The sequence below is a fragment of the Lissotriton helveticus genome, chromosome 5_1 (assembly GCF_964261635.1).
Source record: "Lissotriton helveticus chromosome 5_1, aLisHel1.1, whole genome shotgun sequence".
NCBI lineage: Eukaryota > Metazoa > Chordata > Amphibia > Caudata > Salamandridae > Lissotriton > Lissotriton helveticus.
The window spans coordinates 289,020,431-289,037,609 of NC_136065.1; the positions used below are offsets into that span (position 1 = coordinate 289,020,431).

Consider the following 17,179-nt stretch of genomic DNA (forward strand, 5'->3'; position numbering starts at 1 on the left):
AAATAAAAACGCATGCAGCCATGCGGGGTATACCTGAATGAGTGTGAGAAAACAAGCACAGTGCAGAGCTTATGGTTCAAAAGATGTGTTGGAGCCTGGAATAATGGCCCAATCCTCCAAGAGAAAAGACAAGTCTGGGAAGCCAGCTTCTGATCAGCCACAGCTTAGGTCATCTCTCCTCAGGAAAAAGACCTGTGTCCCCCCCCTGAGGGAACTGAACCCCAGGAACTTGGGCCCTCTCTAGCAAAGCTCCTAGGTTCAGGGGGACCCTCTAGGGAAGGGCTGTGCCAAGGACAGATGACCTGTCACGCTCTTGAAAGCCTGAGACAACACGTTGCTGATCAGGAGAAAATAGATGTCAGTGGATCCCACTGAATCTATTGGGAGGAAGAACTCCTATACACTGACGCCAGAGACCCCAAACCTGGTGCCACTAGGAGAGTGGTAGTGCCTCTGCAATATAGAGGTCTTACTCTCTTTAGCTCATTACATCCCCACAGCTAGACCAAAACTTGGAGTGGGTTAGTCACTTCTCTGTTCCTGGTGGTGGTTGCAGACTTCTTAGTCTGCTGTGCAATTTTCACATGCTTTCTGTCCCCGGGGAGGCGGTTGTATTTGTTTGCAGGCTTGCTTTATAGTAGCTGTGCTCTGTTCTTTCATTCCATGACTTTTGGTGCCACAGTGCCTGGCACTATTCTGGATGGTGCTGTTCCTCACCATTTGTCTCTTCCCTTTCTGTCTAGCTGGTTTTTTCAATCCATCTGCATTGAATATGATTTTTATAAAGTTCTTGTGTGAGCTGCCAAAATGTCTTTACGTTGCAGACTTTATTGCAGGGTTACTTTGTTCTGAAACATGATTTGGTTTGCTTTTCTAGTCTGAAGCAGAATATTCTCCTTCAGTCTGTGGACTGATATCTGTTATGTTGGTTTCTACATCAATATGTCTCACTCTGGGGTATTGTCCTTTTCCCACTTAGTGCTCTTATGATCCCCATGGCAGTAGTTTGGTCAGCCAGTACAATTTCTCCAAACTGGTCAGTCAAGAAGGTGTAGAAGTCAGTTCTTTCCACTTCCTCACTAGGGTTTCAAATGTTGATGTTTTCCCTGTGGGGCCTGGTCTTCACTCTTCTCTTGTAAGTATTGGGTTTGAGATTCAAGTACAGCTATAGTAGTGTGCATCAAATGGCAAGAGGATTCGACAGAGTCAGATTGGCTTTTTGTAGATTCAAAATCGTAGGTCTGTTTTTAATTCAAGTACATCTTGGTTTATTTCTGCTTTCAAGTTAAAGCTCTCCCTCATGATGGTTGTTTCAATCACTATTTTCAGCTCTGTCAGACAGTCCTCAGATCTGCTGTTGTGAGAGCCTGGGTCACATTAGTCACCATCTTTGCGCTCTACTTACTGTTTGTATCCCGAGTTGCCAGAGAAATGAATGTTGATTGTGCCCTTGATTTTAGGCTTCACTGTTTAAGGCATGTGCTTTTCTTCACCAGCCATACACCTGGCAGGTGCTTGGCTCCAAGTTCCAATGTCTTTCCACATCTGATCTCCTTTCTCTAGATTGACCGATCCTGTAACCTCCGAAAGATTTTCACTATAAATGTTGCCGCACTCTTATCTCTCCCCCACATTGGGCCGAAGCACCTTTGATAGTCTCATTTTTTGTGTGCCCAAGGGGTGCCTGTTCTTTGGTCTCCCGCCCCACTCAGTCCCACTTGCGCCTTTCTCCTGGAATGATTAGAGAAGATTCGTTTCTGGAGTGGGGAGTAGCAGTGCAGCAGAGTCATTGTTTCTAAGGTTGTGGGTCTGGCATCCCCTTTCGTGCGGTGACTCACTTCATGCAAGCTAGGGTCCATTCATGTCCCGGGTCACTGCTGAATGGCCACAGTTGGGCATCTGCCCTCATGCGCTATTTGGGAGATGCCTGCCTGCCCCTGCAGATCCCAGGAGAGTGATCGGTCTTCTCTGCAGTTCCTCGCCTTGGCTCAGACACCTTTTTTTCTTGCTGATGTCAACTTCATTGGCTTTTCCAAATGCCTCGCCCATCTTGTTTCCTGAGGCCATCATTCTCCTGTTCAAGCAGGTTTAGAGGCAGATTGTGGCGGTGGCCGTCAAGGTTCTGTGGGGCTGCAATCAATTTGGGCGGTCACCTCACGGTGCAGTGATGTCAGGCCCTATAGAGCATTTCATCTAGCTCCCCAGGAAAGCATTTGCCTCTTGCGCAAAAGACCACGCATGTGCGCTCTTCTGATGTGGATGGATTTGGCCAACCAGAAACGAAGCATCACACTCGAGATGTTAGCGCACTTTCTTCTTAACCAGAACTTCAATATAACATTTTCCTACCCTTTTTCCTCACCATATCACTCCACTCTTATCTTTGCCTTTCAAACATTTGTGTTTGATCTATCTCCATTTGATTCCTGATCATCATAATCTTCGTTACCTACTTTTCTCTACTATTTTATACACCTCCTTGAACGAGCATTTCCACTTCTAATCACTACAAATAACTGATCTTGCAAAGCATCACGCTTCAATCAGGGCCAGAAGAAATGCGACCACATCACCCCCTATGTGATAGATTGCTACTAAAAATCGATTCTCAGATAACAGCTATGCTAACAAATTGACAAGCATTCATACATTGGTTTCTCTGTATACAGTTCCTATTTTTTGGGAATTCTGATGGATTTTTTCCAGTGTTTTCCAATGTTTTCAAAGTGATTATTCTTTTTTTTGCACTGTAAATAACCACAGATGATATTTTTCCAGTGCTTATATAAAAAATTGCTTTCATTTCCTTCCTGTCCTCCTTTATTCTATTTGTCAATTATTCCTACATTCTTCCCTGTGCCTAACTACCTTCTTTGTACCCTTTCATTACATTTGCTCTTTCAAGTAAGTTTTAATCAATTCCCCCAACTCATTCCCAGTTTAATTTCCCATTTTTCAAATACCTCTTTCCAGCAGGCTAGTCCCACCCAATGTCAAGGATATGCATGAATGGAGAAGAGTTTGCTTTGGAATGGCGGGCATTTTTCCACACCTTTCTGCTGCTGCTTTGTTCTTCCGGCAATTGGCATAAAAACCCCTTTTGTGTGCACGTGTTCGGAAGGATTGTCTAATAAATTACAGTGTCCTTGTTGCAAAAGTTAAGGCCTCCTTTTACACTGAAGCGGTACAAAAGGGGGTGGTGATGGACGGAGCATCCGAACAAATCAAACACTCACACCCAGTCAACAGATCTGGGTTTAATCCATCACCGTTCTTTAGCCCACTCTGCCACCCCAGTTCAGACATGGCTATATGCAAATCAGTCTGACCCTGTGCCTCATGGGAAGAGTCCAGCCTGACGTGAGTCCCTTGCTCACTTTGCCACTGGATTCAAGCAAGCCGGGCTGAAGACGGCTGGAATGCCAGAAACCGGTCCTCGGAAGCTTGTTTCCGGTCCAGGGAAGACATGGCTTGGCAGTTCGGGCTGGACTGTTCCCATGAGGCCCAGGGTCAGACTGATTTGCATATAGCCATGTCAGAACTGGGGTGGCAGAGTGGGCCAAAGAACGGTGATGGATTAAACCCAGATCTTTTGACTGGGTGTGAGTGTTTGATTGATTCAGATGATCAGTCCATCACCACCCCCTTTTGTACCGTCCTTTTACACTGAAAGCCATGTAGTTAGGGTGTAAACATAGCGCATTCTCCAAACTCTACTTAATCCAGTCCCCAGGAGCGTTTTCTAAATTACCTTTGCCATTTGGTCACAACTGGTGCTGTCCGGAAAGCCAAACCACATCTGGGTACATTTATCATATCTGGTACTCCTCATTATGCTAGCTCAGTGTGCATGTTTTATATTCTCAGAGCAATTCTGGCCATTTTTAGAGGGGCCATGGGAAAACAGTCCCTTGACCCCAAGGCAGATGATGCTGCGGTCGCAGCCTCCATTAGCCAGAAGATAGAAAAAGCTACAGGAGAGAAAATCTAAGGGTGCTCCAGAGAGGAGTTTTAAAGGGAGATGGTGAGGAGTGTAGTGTTGATAAGAGAGGAGTGCGATTTGTGCATAACCTAACCCTCTTGTAGCTTCATCATAATCTGTGGCGTGATTTCTGGTATTTGACTGTGGGACTCTATGGCTATTAACTATCTCCAATCTAATTTGGTCTTAAAATAATAACTGGATTCTCTCTGTGGTGGGCAAAGAGGAGGATGTGAGATCTTAGCTAGGGTGCCCACCGGTATCTCTAGAACTAGTCACTATTCCTGCAGCACCACTTAAACAGTTTAGTAATTCTGCAAATCATTTACCACCTTAATTTGTAAAAGTCAGCTGTACACTTTGCTGTTTAACCATCACTCCTACAACGAATCCACCCCCCATGGCATCATGAGTTCTGTTATGAGGTTTCTCCTAGACACTATCTTCTCTGTATAGCACTTCATGTTACATTTATTCCTGCTACAATAAAATGTGTAAAATCGTGTACTATAATTAGTTGGACAGTGTTAGAAAGTTGGTGCTTGAGTGGGTGCGGATGTTACTTTATGTATCTGACCTTTAGCAGGAATGGTGTCTTATTGCAGCGTTATCCTGTATGTTGATTGCAAAGTGACAGAACAGAAGCTGTTCACACTGGTCCTACCCATGGTGAGGGCAGATCTCAATAACAAATGTTGTGTTGAATACCATTTTTTTTGTCTTCCCACAGAAATTTCAGGGAGCTAAAAAACATAACCCGTCAGCTGGAAACCGAAGCATGTCATTTCACGGAGGGAAGTCAGAAAGGTACTGCCAAAGCATTGTTTTGGTTATGGTGACAGCATGGATAGCCTAAGATCCACTCGATATTCCTGTTTCTTAAAAACTCAGTTAAGATCACGCATCCCATTGAGTAAAACTCATAAACTGGTACAAGAAGAACTTTTCACTCGTAGTCTCCGCCACATCTAACCTGCTGTACTGTTTGTCTAAAAGGAGCAGTCCTTCTCAAAGTGACACAGCTTTAACATGTTAGCTTTTTTTCTGTCCTGCAAAGCTGAAGAAATTGGCCCAGGCTTCCTGCTTCTAAATTCATTGTGACTTAAGTTTGTGGGCACTTTGCCAAGGTTAAAGAGAAAACATATAGATCTCTTATTTTGAGGGATTAGGACATAAGGAGAGAGGGATAAACCACATATATTTAATTTGGCAGTATTCGATGTGGTGACATTTATCACTACACATCCAGGGCAGGCCAGAAAAGTGGCTCAAGTAAAGTTGGTATCGGATGTTTGGTAAGATCAGTGCATCAATCAAGAAGAAGTTGATAATCATATTATTTGTAAACATTACTTGTGGTGGGAAGAAAGTCTGTGTTTTCTCACCCGTCTGCTTTTCTACCACAGGGGTTTCAAGCACAGCTGGCCGAAGAGATAGTACCTGAAACCTGGAACCAAAAGGAGGACATTATGAGACCATCAGAGCAGTGAATTCCAGGGCTGCTGGTGCTGCAGGATTTGTGCTGGATTCTGTTTTTAATTAAAGTCCACTCCAGAGAAAGCAGGCAGCTTCTCTGGATTTTTTTTAGCATCATATTTGTTTTAGGTTTGAAAATCTCTTTCCGGGCGCAGCTATCCCGTACCTCATATAGCACCCTTCCCCACATTCTCCTGAAGTTTAGAATCACCTACCAGCACATCCTGACTCACATTGACTTGAACCATCATGTTGAGCAGCCAGAACAAAATAATATGTACTTGCACTGAGCTTTGCAGCCTGTCACGCCCGACAGTCGAGCAAACCAGTCCTGCAAAGCGTCGAGAGATCACCTGCGTCAAGGAGTTTGTGCTGGCCAAGCATTCCTGGGACAACAAGACCAGCAGTCTAACACAATGTTGACTTCAAAATCAAATTAATTTCTGTTTTCTAGAATATTACTTGCCTTTTTTGAGTGAGGGGAAGTCTTCAAAGGGGGGAACTCTGGCCATTTACTTTGATTCACAAAATGACTTGTTTTCTGCTGCCCATATTGTTCACGAATTACATCTTTTTCCCTGCTTTGGCATTCTCTCAATTGAAATGTGGTCAAAATGGTTGGGCATCATGCATTAACCTATCATGGAAGCAGCAGCAGCAACAACAACTACATTCATTGGTAACTTCCCTCCTACAACTCTGCCTTTGCTTTGGCGAGTGGCGGAATCAGAACTTTGCAGTGGGTTACTCCGAGGAGAGTGTTTGGTGGTCACTAAATCCAGGTGGATTTTTTATTCATATTATTATTGTGGGGTATGTCAGTTCTGTAGTCCTGCCGTTCAAGAGCAGCTGCCTACCTGCCTCATTAAATTTTAACAAAAAACTCTTCTGTGTTTGTGAAGAGAATTGTAGTCTGAGTCATCGCTTGATGAACGTTCTTAAGCAACACACAAAAACGTTCGTGCTCCAGGCACAGGATGCTCTATTTTCAGTGGGTGAAGCTGATGAACTTTTTTTCTATTTCTAAACTTCAGACTTGTTAGGATTTGTCTTTTTTTACTGTCTGCCTGAAATAATTTCCTCTGATTACTACACATTTTACAATCATGTTAACTTGTTTCCTCCCACTGCTATAACGTGTGTTGAGCTCGCTTTCCACCCTCCTTTCTTCCTGTTTGGGAACTATCTGCACTGCAGGCAGAAAAAAAGGATTCTCTTAAAGAATGCTGTTGCTTTAAATAATAAGGTCAACAGTGTAAGAGTTCTAACTTTTGTGCCGGTCCTACCTGTGTCATTAATCATCCCAGGCAAAACTCCCCCCCCCCTGTCGTCAGTCTAGGAATCTGGGTGTACAATGCAGAGTTAGCATTTATTACAAAACACTCTATTTAACATTGCACCTTATTTATTTTATTTAAGAGTTTTATATAGCGCTGGTCAGACCTGAAGGTATCTGACCGCTTTACAACATTTATCATGAATCGATCAAATACAAAGAAGATAACAGTAATGAATTGAATGATGCCGAGTCCAGTTCAGGGGGTGGGGGGGACAAAAGAGCGCGACAAAAGAGCGCGACAAGAGGTAGGCGAGGTAGGCGCCTTCTTTTCAAAGTGACTATGTACATCAGTGGGCAAGATTCTACATTAGGCGACAGCTATCTATTTGGAAAAGTTTGGTTGAGGAAGAGGTCCTTGAGCTGGATTTTGAATTTTATAAAGGAGGGGTTCGTCCTGATGTGGACTGGGATGGAGTTCCAGATTTTGGGAGCATTTCCAGAGAAGGAGCGTGATAAGAATTTTTGTTTGTGGATTTTCGGAGGAATGAGAAGTAGAGAGTTAGTGCTTCTGAAGTTCCTTGTCTGACCAACCTTGGTGAGTTTGGAGGCCAGGTAGGCAGGTTTACCCGTGTGCAATGCTTTGTGTGTGAGACAGACCGTTCTGAAGTTGGCACGCATTTTGATTGGGAGCCACTTTAACTCTGAGAGCAGGAGAGATGTGTTTGTATTTCTTTACTCCAGATGATCATCCTGGCTGCTGTATTTAGATTTGTTTTGAGGGGAGCTGGGTGGGATTTTGCTGCGCCTGCGAGGGTTGCTTTCCCGTAATCCAATTTGGACAACACCAGGGATTGAGTAGCCTGTTTGAGGTAATTGGGAGGAATGAAGGGTTTTATTTTGTTGAGTAGTTTTAGGTTGAAGAAGGCGCTCTTTGCGGTGTTCTTGATATGTTTGACCATGTCTAAGTTTGGATCCACAGTGATTCCCAGTGATTTTGCGGAGGTAACACTGCATTTGAGGGCATCAATGGTTTTTAGATAGCCAGTCTGTGATTTGGGGGGGGGGGGGGGTCTGGTCTTTGTTGGCTATGGGAAGGATTTCCGTTTTCTCTTGGTTGAGTTTCAGGTGGTTGAGGGATAGCCAGTGTTGGATTTCTCTTAGAATGACGTTTAGTCTCTGAATGTCACCAATGGAGGAAGTTTCTAGGTAGTTCTGGGTATCGTTTGGTGTAGTTTGAAGGGGATGTTGGCTTTTTTTAGTATGGTGGTGAGGGGCTCCATGTAGATATTAAATAGTGATGGGGCGAGAACTGATCCTTGGGGGACACCCCTGCTTATGGGGGCAAGTCATACATGCAGTCTTTTAATTGTTATTCTTTGGGTGCGTTCTTAAAAAAGGAGGTAAACTATTGCAGGACCACCTCTTCTGCTCCGACTCTCTCCGAGTACATTGATTAGCAGTTAGTGGTCCACCGTGTTGAAGGCTGGCGATAGTAAAGAAAAAACATGGAGAAGGGTGTTCCCTAAATATAGAGGCAATCTAATCAAGCATTCAGCTAACCCACACGACCACAGAGAAAACAGATGTATTCAAAGAAAACTTTTTTTATTATTTTTAATTTGTTATATATACATTGTTTTCATAGAAAATTGGTTTCATTTAGACAATAAAATAATGTCTGTAGAGTTTTTGAATCATATACAAAAATACAATATAAAAACTAGGACACACAAAAGTAATTCAAAAAGAGGGCACAAAATCCATTCACTCATACACTCAAACACACCTAATGTACAGTCAGATTCATACACAAACATTCACATACGTATCATCACACACAAAAGCGCCGACGCGCGTTTCGGACAAGTGCCAATACAGGCTTCCTTCATCAGGGCGCACTTGAGATGGAAAAACCAGGCAGACGCAGTGAAGGACGTCTGACATAAGATACGAGGAAAGCGGTCCTAGTGGCATCAAGGGCTGAAGGTGGGTATTCAGGGGGCCCACAAAGGCGGGACCACTGGGAGATTTCACGGGATAAATAGGTGATTTGCTACCAGTAGCAAAATCCAGAGAGTATACTCAAAAGACGATCAAAAAACAGAGCATAACACTTTAAGGGGCCTGTGATGAGTCCAAACAACTTTTCAGAAAGAGAGCTGGGAGACCCAAGCAGTTCCGGTCGATATCATGAGACCATCCAGGTGTCTTTACAGGGTTCCAAACAAAGCTTAGTTAGGCCTCTCTGTATAGATGAAAAATATTCCAAGACGGACTAGGAATCAATTCGGGTGACCTCAAAAGATGGAGTCGAGTCGTGTCCATATAGATGCATGGGCAGCATTAATGCGCATAAGTGCTGGGCAACGTTTAAAAAAATGAAGAGGCAGAGAGCCTGAAAAGACCCGTAGGTCCAGACTAGATGGAAACCACGACAGAGGCAGCGGCCAAAAACTCCTTCCCCCTATGACGAGAAAATGCGCCGGTGATAGACCCAAGAGTATGAGTAGACAGCATTGGTCCTTGTCTAGTGATTTGTAGATATCATCTATGACATTCAGGATCGCTGACTCAGTGCTGCAACCTTTTCTGAAGCCCGATTGATGAGTCTAGAAGGTTGATACTGTCAGTGTGTTGGGTAAGTTGCAGGAGAACACGTCTCTCCAGGATTTTAGCTAAGATTGGGAGATTGGAGACGGGCCTAAACTTATTGAGATCGTTTGGGTCAGAGTCTTGTTTTTTCAGTAATGGCGTGACTTGTCCCATTTTGAGGCATTCCGGCATGACCCCGGTTCTCAGGGAGCTGTTAATAATCTTGGTCCAGAGAGGGGCTAGGGACAGTTTTAGCTTCTTAGCCAGTTGTGCAGGGATGGGGTCCGAAAGTGTGACAAGGGTTTGGCACGGATAATCATTTTAATGATCTCAGTTTCGGAGATGGGGTTGAAGGATTAACCTGATTGGGTTGATATCTTCTTTGACCGGCTTTCATTGGGTGGCCGGCAGTTGTTGTTCAGGGAGAGCTCAATCTTGGTGATTTTATCATTAAAGAAATTGGCAAAGGTATCACATAGGTCTTTGTTAGCCTGTACTGATGAAGAGGGGGGTCTGGATGTTTGTTGTCTTATGAGATGAGTTCTTTTGGTCGGTTTTTAGCATTGAGTGCATCACAGAAGAAGGAAGTTTTTTTATTCTTGATGTGTTTTTTAGGGCTCGCCTGCTGATGCGCATGCGCATAGGTGGCGAAGCTCTATAGTGACTTAAACAGAGTTTAACTACTGGCGATTCCATGCAGTGCATGTGCTTTTTAACTCATTGCGCAAGCGCAATGAGTTAAAATGCGCGTGCACAGCATCAAATCGTCAGCTTGGTGCCGCCAGCAGCTCTTCCCGCTCCGCCCCCTGCTGCATCAAAGGCTTTGCGCTCTGCCTCAGCCCAGCCATTCTCCTCCCCTAATTGCCCCCTGCTGCATCAAAGGCTTTTTCACGGCCGGCCGGCCGTGCTTTCAGTTTCGGCCGTGTCTCTCGTTTCTGCCGCGCTGCGCCAATGCTTGTTTACCACATATGCATTAAGCGAGGCATTATTGCAAGTGGATGGTTTGCCACACAAAGGCATCCGATCTGCCAACACTGCGAGAGTTTGATACATTTCTATGAGCAGCCTAGTTTGCATTCATCTGTGGTTTGTAAAAACCGAAGTGAACGACCTGCACCATTTCACAAAAATGCACTTTTGATCTAAAAGCTTTAGTGCACTTCATTTCTGAATGTATGGCATGTCTGCAAAACTATCTCTGTGCTGCAACCTTTTATTCAGCTTTATATGCCCAACCTTTTTGTACTCCCATGTATCGATTCCTGCCTACTTTAGCCCCTTGCTCCTGCCCCATTGGCACCCCATCCTCTAGTATCGATATTGATTGCAGGTGTGATTGTTGTATCTGCACTTCGACTCCGCACAGGCCACCGCATACCCAGCGGTGCGGGGGCAGCTCCAGGGGGGGGGCCCTCAGCACAGTACTCTGCTCTGAGTGCTCCGGATAAAATTCGGAGCAGGGGCCCTCCGTGTACATTGGGGGGGGGGCTTAAACTTTCCTTACGCAACTGGTTTGACGACTTTGTTCTGTTACTGCTTTATTGAAAATATGCTGGACTTATTTTTTATTAACACATTTGGTTTTTATAATGGCAAGCACACCCATAATTAATTAACCCACATAGTTTGAGGCTTTCGCGGTATGGCCCCAACAATGGGACGTTGCATTACAATACTGTTCAGTGTGGCGTGACGCATGGCCATTGGAGTGGAGAAAAGTAAACACGCCTGCCACATAAATAAAAGTGCATAGTTTTACAAAGAAATGCAAAACTGCTGCACAAAAAGTCACTTGTTTGCAAGACCAGCAACATGTTTTCCTTCTAGCTCGTTGTGTTCACAGAACCATTATCCTGGTTACCAAAATTAATGTCTTTACCATTTCGTTTCATGGCAACGCTTTATTGGATAGGAAATGACCCACTGGGGAGGGCTCGGGGTTCCTTTGATCCATCTGCCCCTCCTTATGGCATCCACAACAGATCTCGATTGTTCGAAACAGCTCGTTTCCATTCAGTGCAGTAATGTGGTTATTCACCCAGGGACTTAGTCACAACTGCAAGCTGTCTCGGAGGCGTTGAGAAACCTTTCTTTGTAATACCCCCACGTAGAGTAGAATTGTCAGAAAACTATTTATTTTTGTATCTGCTGTGCTACTTTCACGCGAAAGGGATCTTTTTTTCCGATTGTGATGGCCACATTGAGAAATTAATTCAAGAGAGCTTATTTGTATTTTTGGCCGTCAATAATTGATAATACATTCTCCCTGCTCTCCTTTTTCTCCCTCTCCCCATCTCCCCCTCTGCCTGCTCTCCTCTCTCTCCCTCCCCCCTCTCTCTCCCCTCCGTCCTTCGCGCTCGTGCTACCCCTCTCTTCTTCCCCTCCCTCTCTCCCTCTACCCTCTCTTTTTCCCTTTCCCTCACTTCCCTCTCACTCTCTCCCTTTCCCTCTCTTCCCTCTCCTCTCTCCCCGTCTCTCTCCTCTCCCCCTCTCTCTCCCCCTCTCTCTCCCCCTCTCTCTCCCCTCTCTCTCCCCTCTCTCTCCCCTCTCTCTCCTCTCTCTCTCCTCTCTCCCCCTCTCTCTCTCCCCCCTCTCTCCCCCTCTCTCCATCTTTTTACCCTCTCCCTCCTCTCCTTTTTCTCCCTCTCCCCCTCTGCCTGCTCTCCTCTCTCTCCCTCTCTCCCCTCTCTCTCCCCTCCGTCCTTCGCTCTCGTCCTCCCCCTCTCTTCTTCCCCTCCCTCTCTCCCTCAAACCCTCTCTCTACCCTCTCTCCTTTTCCCTCTCTCCCTTTCCCTCACTTCCCTCTCTCCCTCACTTCCCTCTCTCCCTTTCCCTCACTTCCCTCTCTCCTCTCCCCGTCTCTCTCCTCTCTCCCCTCTCTCCCCCTCTCTCTCCTCTCTCCATCTCTTTTCCCTCTCCCTGCTCTCCTTTTTTTCCCTCTCCCCATCTCCCACTCAGCACCACCACAGCACCACTCAGCACCACCACAGCACCACTCAGCACCACCACAGCACCACTCAGCACCACCACTGCATCACTCAGCACCACTCAGCATCACCACAGCACCACTCGGCATCATCACTCAGCGCTACCCCTGCATCACTCAGCACCACCATATTATCACTCAGCACCACCACATTATCACTCAGCGCCACCCCAGAATCACTCAGCGCCACCCCAGAATCACTCAGCGCCACCCCAGCATCACTCAGCGCAACCACAGCATCACTCAGCGCAACCACAGCATCACTCAGCGCAACCCCAGCATCACTCAGCGCAATCACAGCATCACTCAGCGCAACCACAGCATCACTCAGCGCCACCACAGCATCACTCAGCACCACCACAGCATCACTGGTTCAAATATGTTCTTTCAATGTTTCAAGCTGTTTTCAAGCTTTCAAGCTTTATTACAAATCATCAAAAGATGTTAATATTTCACTTCTGTTCTTGGATTTTCGTCACAATAAAAAACACTTAACATAATCTTCCCAAAAGTTATTTACAAAAGTTTAAGCTATTGCCATTACAAATTAAATAAATTATTTAAGTATTAATTATTTAAAAAAATTAAAAGCAATTGTTATTTGTAATATCAATACATCTAAGTCCCGTAAATATAAAACATGTTGCATTACAAATGCTATAGGTGTCACATTTGCGAAATTTATAACTATTGACATTGTAAATGACAAAGCTATTAATTTAGCTATTTTAAAAAATAACACATAAATAATAAAAATTTCATTTATAAGACCAATAGCTCAAACTTTCCTAATGCGAGCCCTATTGCATTTCCAATGCTTGTTTTATATTTCCTGCGTTCGGATTTAAGTTGATCAAGGTGGATTGAGGCTGGGTTGTTCCGTCAGAGTCTTTCTGCCGCTCTTAGTTGTCTTCTTTCCGAGTTTAGGTTTGTGTTGAACCAAGATCTCGATCGAGTGTTCCTGACTTTTTTTATTTCAAGGGAGCTATTTTGTCAAGAATGGAAGTCATTGTAGTGTTGTAGTGCGAGGGGAGTTCAGTTGTAGAGTGGTTGCATGAGGTGGTGGGAAGGAATGAGCGTATCCTCTCTTCCAGTTAGTCAAGGGGAATCTGTCTTAGATTTTTTACCCAGTGGTGGGGTTCTTGTGTATGGGGTAGGCAATGGATCATTTGGTTGATGTGGGATAGGATGATGTGGTAGCCTGACCAGTCAACAGGAAGGATGTGGCCAATAATGCCTGTATCTTCTGTTGTGGGTTTGTTCAGTGCAGAGGTGAATAAGATTGTTGTTGCGTAGAAGTTCATTTAAGGATTGGATCATAGAGTGATTTTCCTCATTCCAATGAAGGTTGGGGTCCTCTAGTATTATGTTGTTTGAGACTGAGAGTGAGCAGTGTGTTATCAGGTCTGACTGGTGTTCTACGAATGAGGGGGTGTTGCCTGGAGGGTGGTAGAGGAGATTGCAGTGGAGCGTTTTGTTGTCGTTCGTCTAGATCATGGGTACTCACAAACTTTCTCTCAGGGGCCAAATTTACAGTATGGTTTGAGTCCGAGGGCCGCACCGGTGGGGGCGGGGTGAGTGGGGGAGGGGGTGGGGCTAGAGCAACAAAAAAAAACTGACCATGAGGTCCCTGCAGCAGACGCCTTCGTCCACTGAGCTACCGGACACGGTGTCTATCTATATATATTTATATCTGCCTCCCTCCCTCCAACCTTCTCTCTCCCTGTCTCCCTCTGTCGCACTCACTCTGACTGTCTCACTCCCTCTCTCCTTCCCTCTCCCTCCCTCTCCCTCCCTCTCCCTCCTTCTCCCTCCCTCTCCTTCCTTCTCCCTCCCTCTCCTTCCTTCTCCCTCCCTCTCTTTCCTTCTCCCTCCCTCTCCTTTTCTCTCCTTCCCTCCCTCACCCCCCTTCCCTCACCCCCCTTCCCTCACTCCCCTTACCTCACTCCCCTTCCCTCACTCCCCTTACCTCACTCCCCTTACCTCACTCCCCTTACCTCACTCCCCTTACCTCACTCCCCTTACCTCACTCCCCTTACCTCACTCCCCTTACCTCACTCCCCTTACCTCACTCCCCTTACCTCACTCCCCTTACCTCACTCCCCTTACCTCACTCCCCTTACCTCACTCCCCTTACCTCACTCCCCTTACCTCACTCCCCTTACCTCACTCCCCTTACCCCACTCCCCTTACCCCACTCCCCTTACCTCACTCCCCTTCCCTCACTCCCCATCCTCACCCCCTCCCTCCCCTTCCTCACCCCTTCCCTCACTCCCCTTCCCTCCCCTTCCCTCACTCCCACCCCTTCCCTCACTCCCTCCCCTTCCCTCACTCCCTCCCCTTCCCTCACTCCCTCCCCTTCCCTCACTCCCTCACTTCCCTCATCCCCTCACTCACTCTCCTTCCCTCACTCCCTTCCCTCCCTCTGTCTCCCTCACTCCGTCTCCCTCTGTCGCCCTCCTCCCTCTGTTAGTCTCTCTTTGTCTGTCTTGGTCTCCCTTTCCCTCCCTCCCTCTGTCTCTGTCCCTCTACCTCCCTCTGTCATCTCACCCGGCCTATGTCAGCCCGGGCTGAGATAGCTTCCTCAGCGCGCACAGATACACAGCCCCCCCCCCAGCACTTCACAGGTCTTTAAAAAGACTGTTTGCATGTGAATGGGGCTTTGATGCATTTCACCTCCTCTTAGTGCCCCTGCAGCTCCGCTCTGGCCTCGCTGGAATGAATCGCCCGACCCCCACAGAGCAGCAGTCGAGTGTCTCTGCAACCGGCATTGTTTGCAGACACTCTTTGAAAATGTTTTTTTAAAACACGGGTACGATGATGTCTCATGGTCCGCGGGCCGCCACGGAAGGTTTGCCGGGCCGCTGCCGGCCCGCGGGCCGTACTATGAGTACCCGTGGTCTAAATGGTGGCAGTTCGATATTCAAATGTGTTATAATTGAAAGAGTCTGATACCGTAATGGAGATGTTGCTCTTGTGGATTATTGCAATACCCCCGCCTCAGTGTTTCTTTCTGTCCTTATTGATGATTGAGAATCCTGGGGGGACAAGCATGTCCATGGATTGTCGGGGGTTACTCATTTAACCAAGTTTCTGTGATGAACGTGATGTCAATGTCATGGGTGAGGATGGTTTTGTCCAGTTCTGTTGCATGTTTGCTAGCCGATCTGCAATTAATGAGCATGCAGTTGGTCGCCCCTTTGTTGTGTAGTTTCTTTGTTAGGGGAGCCATGGGTATATAGATGGGGGCTGGTCTCTTTTGAATCCAGTGATGACCTGTATCTTCGAGCCGAGGTTGACTGCTGAAGATGCGACGTAAGAGTTGGCGAGATCAATCGCCTCTCTCCTGGGCATTGCAGTGCTTGTTCTTTAGGGTCTCTGAGGATGGTTCCTGAGGGGGGTTGTGTTTCAACTGTAGCTTTGAGCCTTAGGTTGCCTTGTGTGTTTAGTGTTGGTCGTTGTGGGTGTAGGGTGTGGGCATTTGTTAAGTTCTAGAAGTGTGGAGAGGTTCGATAAGATTTTGTTTATGCCCTTTATTATGATCTCTAGCTGGCTTTCCAGTAGAGCAAGTCTCTGAGTCGTGTTTGAAGAGGTGGGAGTAGTGGATGTCTTGTTTCAGGTTTCCAGGGATGGAGAGAGCTTGGTGGGGGGAGTGTGGCTTATACTGTTAATTTGCCTAAGTTGCCCCTGGAGATGGGCATGGGCGAGGTGATTGGAGAATCATGTTGTGTTTCAAGCTGCCACTTTTTAAGTGCCGGTGCAGGGTGAGAGTTAGGAGTTATTGCCAGAGGTTCGGCTTCACCGGTTGCTTGTTGGTAGGGGGGTGGGAGAGGTGGAGGTTGACAATGGGTTGGAGAGTCTCAGCAGAGATGTACCTCGTGTTTGTTCTGCAAGAGAAGTGTGAATAGTGTAAGTCAGGGCAGGTGGAGGAGAGGGAGAAGGTGGTGTCGGGGGTAAGTTGGGGTTGGTGAAATGAGTCATGGGGTTGTTTTGAGAACAGACCGGGGGGGTAAGTCGGTTGGGGGATAGGGAATTGTTAGAGTGGGAGTGGTGTTAGTGAGTTAAGGCATTGCGTAGCGAGGGGAAAAGGGAGTCAAATGAGTCTAGATTGTCATTGTTGGCTTGTATCAGGACTGTACTGTTGCTGTAGATGGTCGCAGAGGTATTGCCACTGCGCTTGGGGTGGTTTGAGATTGAGATCGTCATTTTGTAACTGAGAGGGGTGCTAGTTGTTTTGGATATGTGAAGGTGGGTTCTCAGAAGGGTGTTTCATTCCACAGGGCTCTGGATGTGGAAAATTAGGTCCATTTTCTGCTGGCCTTTGGAGGAGCAGTGGTATATATCAGCGAATAGTGTTTCCGGGTGTTGTCTAATCATCCTGTGTTTGAAGATTCTTTTCGCTTTGAGTTCGAGATCGGGGACGGGAAGATGATGGAGAAAGAGTTAGGCCCATATGGTTTCAGGTAATTCGGTGCAGAGGCACGCAGGGAAGTAGGTATCATTTTGTTTTCATTAGTAGGGTAGATTGCCACCCAGATTTCTCACTAGTCTACTGGTCTTATAGGGGTAGAACTGGGAGGTGCCAGGGCCTAGAGTCAGCGCGTCACACTAGAGGCAGGGAGCTTTGCTTATATTTCGGGATCCAGGAGGGCTGTCATTTCATATCTTGAACTGATCCAGTTGTAGGATCAACAGCTAATCGTAGTTGCCATAAGTGTCTTGATAAGCCACCAGCTTAGGGTCCGGCGCTCAATTTCAGTCAGGTCACATATCGCGCTTCTTTGTTATTGAGGTCAGCGCGTCACCTTAGCGGCAAGGAGCTTTGCACACATATCTGGATCCAGGAGGTCTGTAATTTGACATT

At 46.3% G+C, this 17,179-nt stretch overlaps 1 protein-coding gene across 1 annotated transcript in view; it reads left to right on the plus strand.

Annotated features, from left to right (window-relative positions):
• EXOSC10 (exosome component 10) overlaps positions 1 to 6,040 on the plus strand; it is a 138,659-nt gene extending 132,619 nt beyond the window's left edge. The window contains exons 24-25 of the mRNA XM_078642236.1: positions 4,713 to 4,789; positions 5,389 to 6,040. Of these exons, the coding sequence (XP_078498362.1) occupies positions 4,713 to 4,789; positions 5,389 to 5,419 (108 nt within the window). The 3' untranslated portion in view covers positions 5,420 to 6,040. The remainder of the gene's footprint in view (positions 1 to 4,712; positions 4,790 to 5,388) is intronic.
• Positions 6,041 to 17,179: the final 11,139 nt, after the last annotated feature.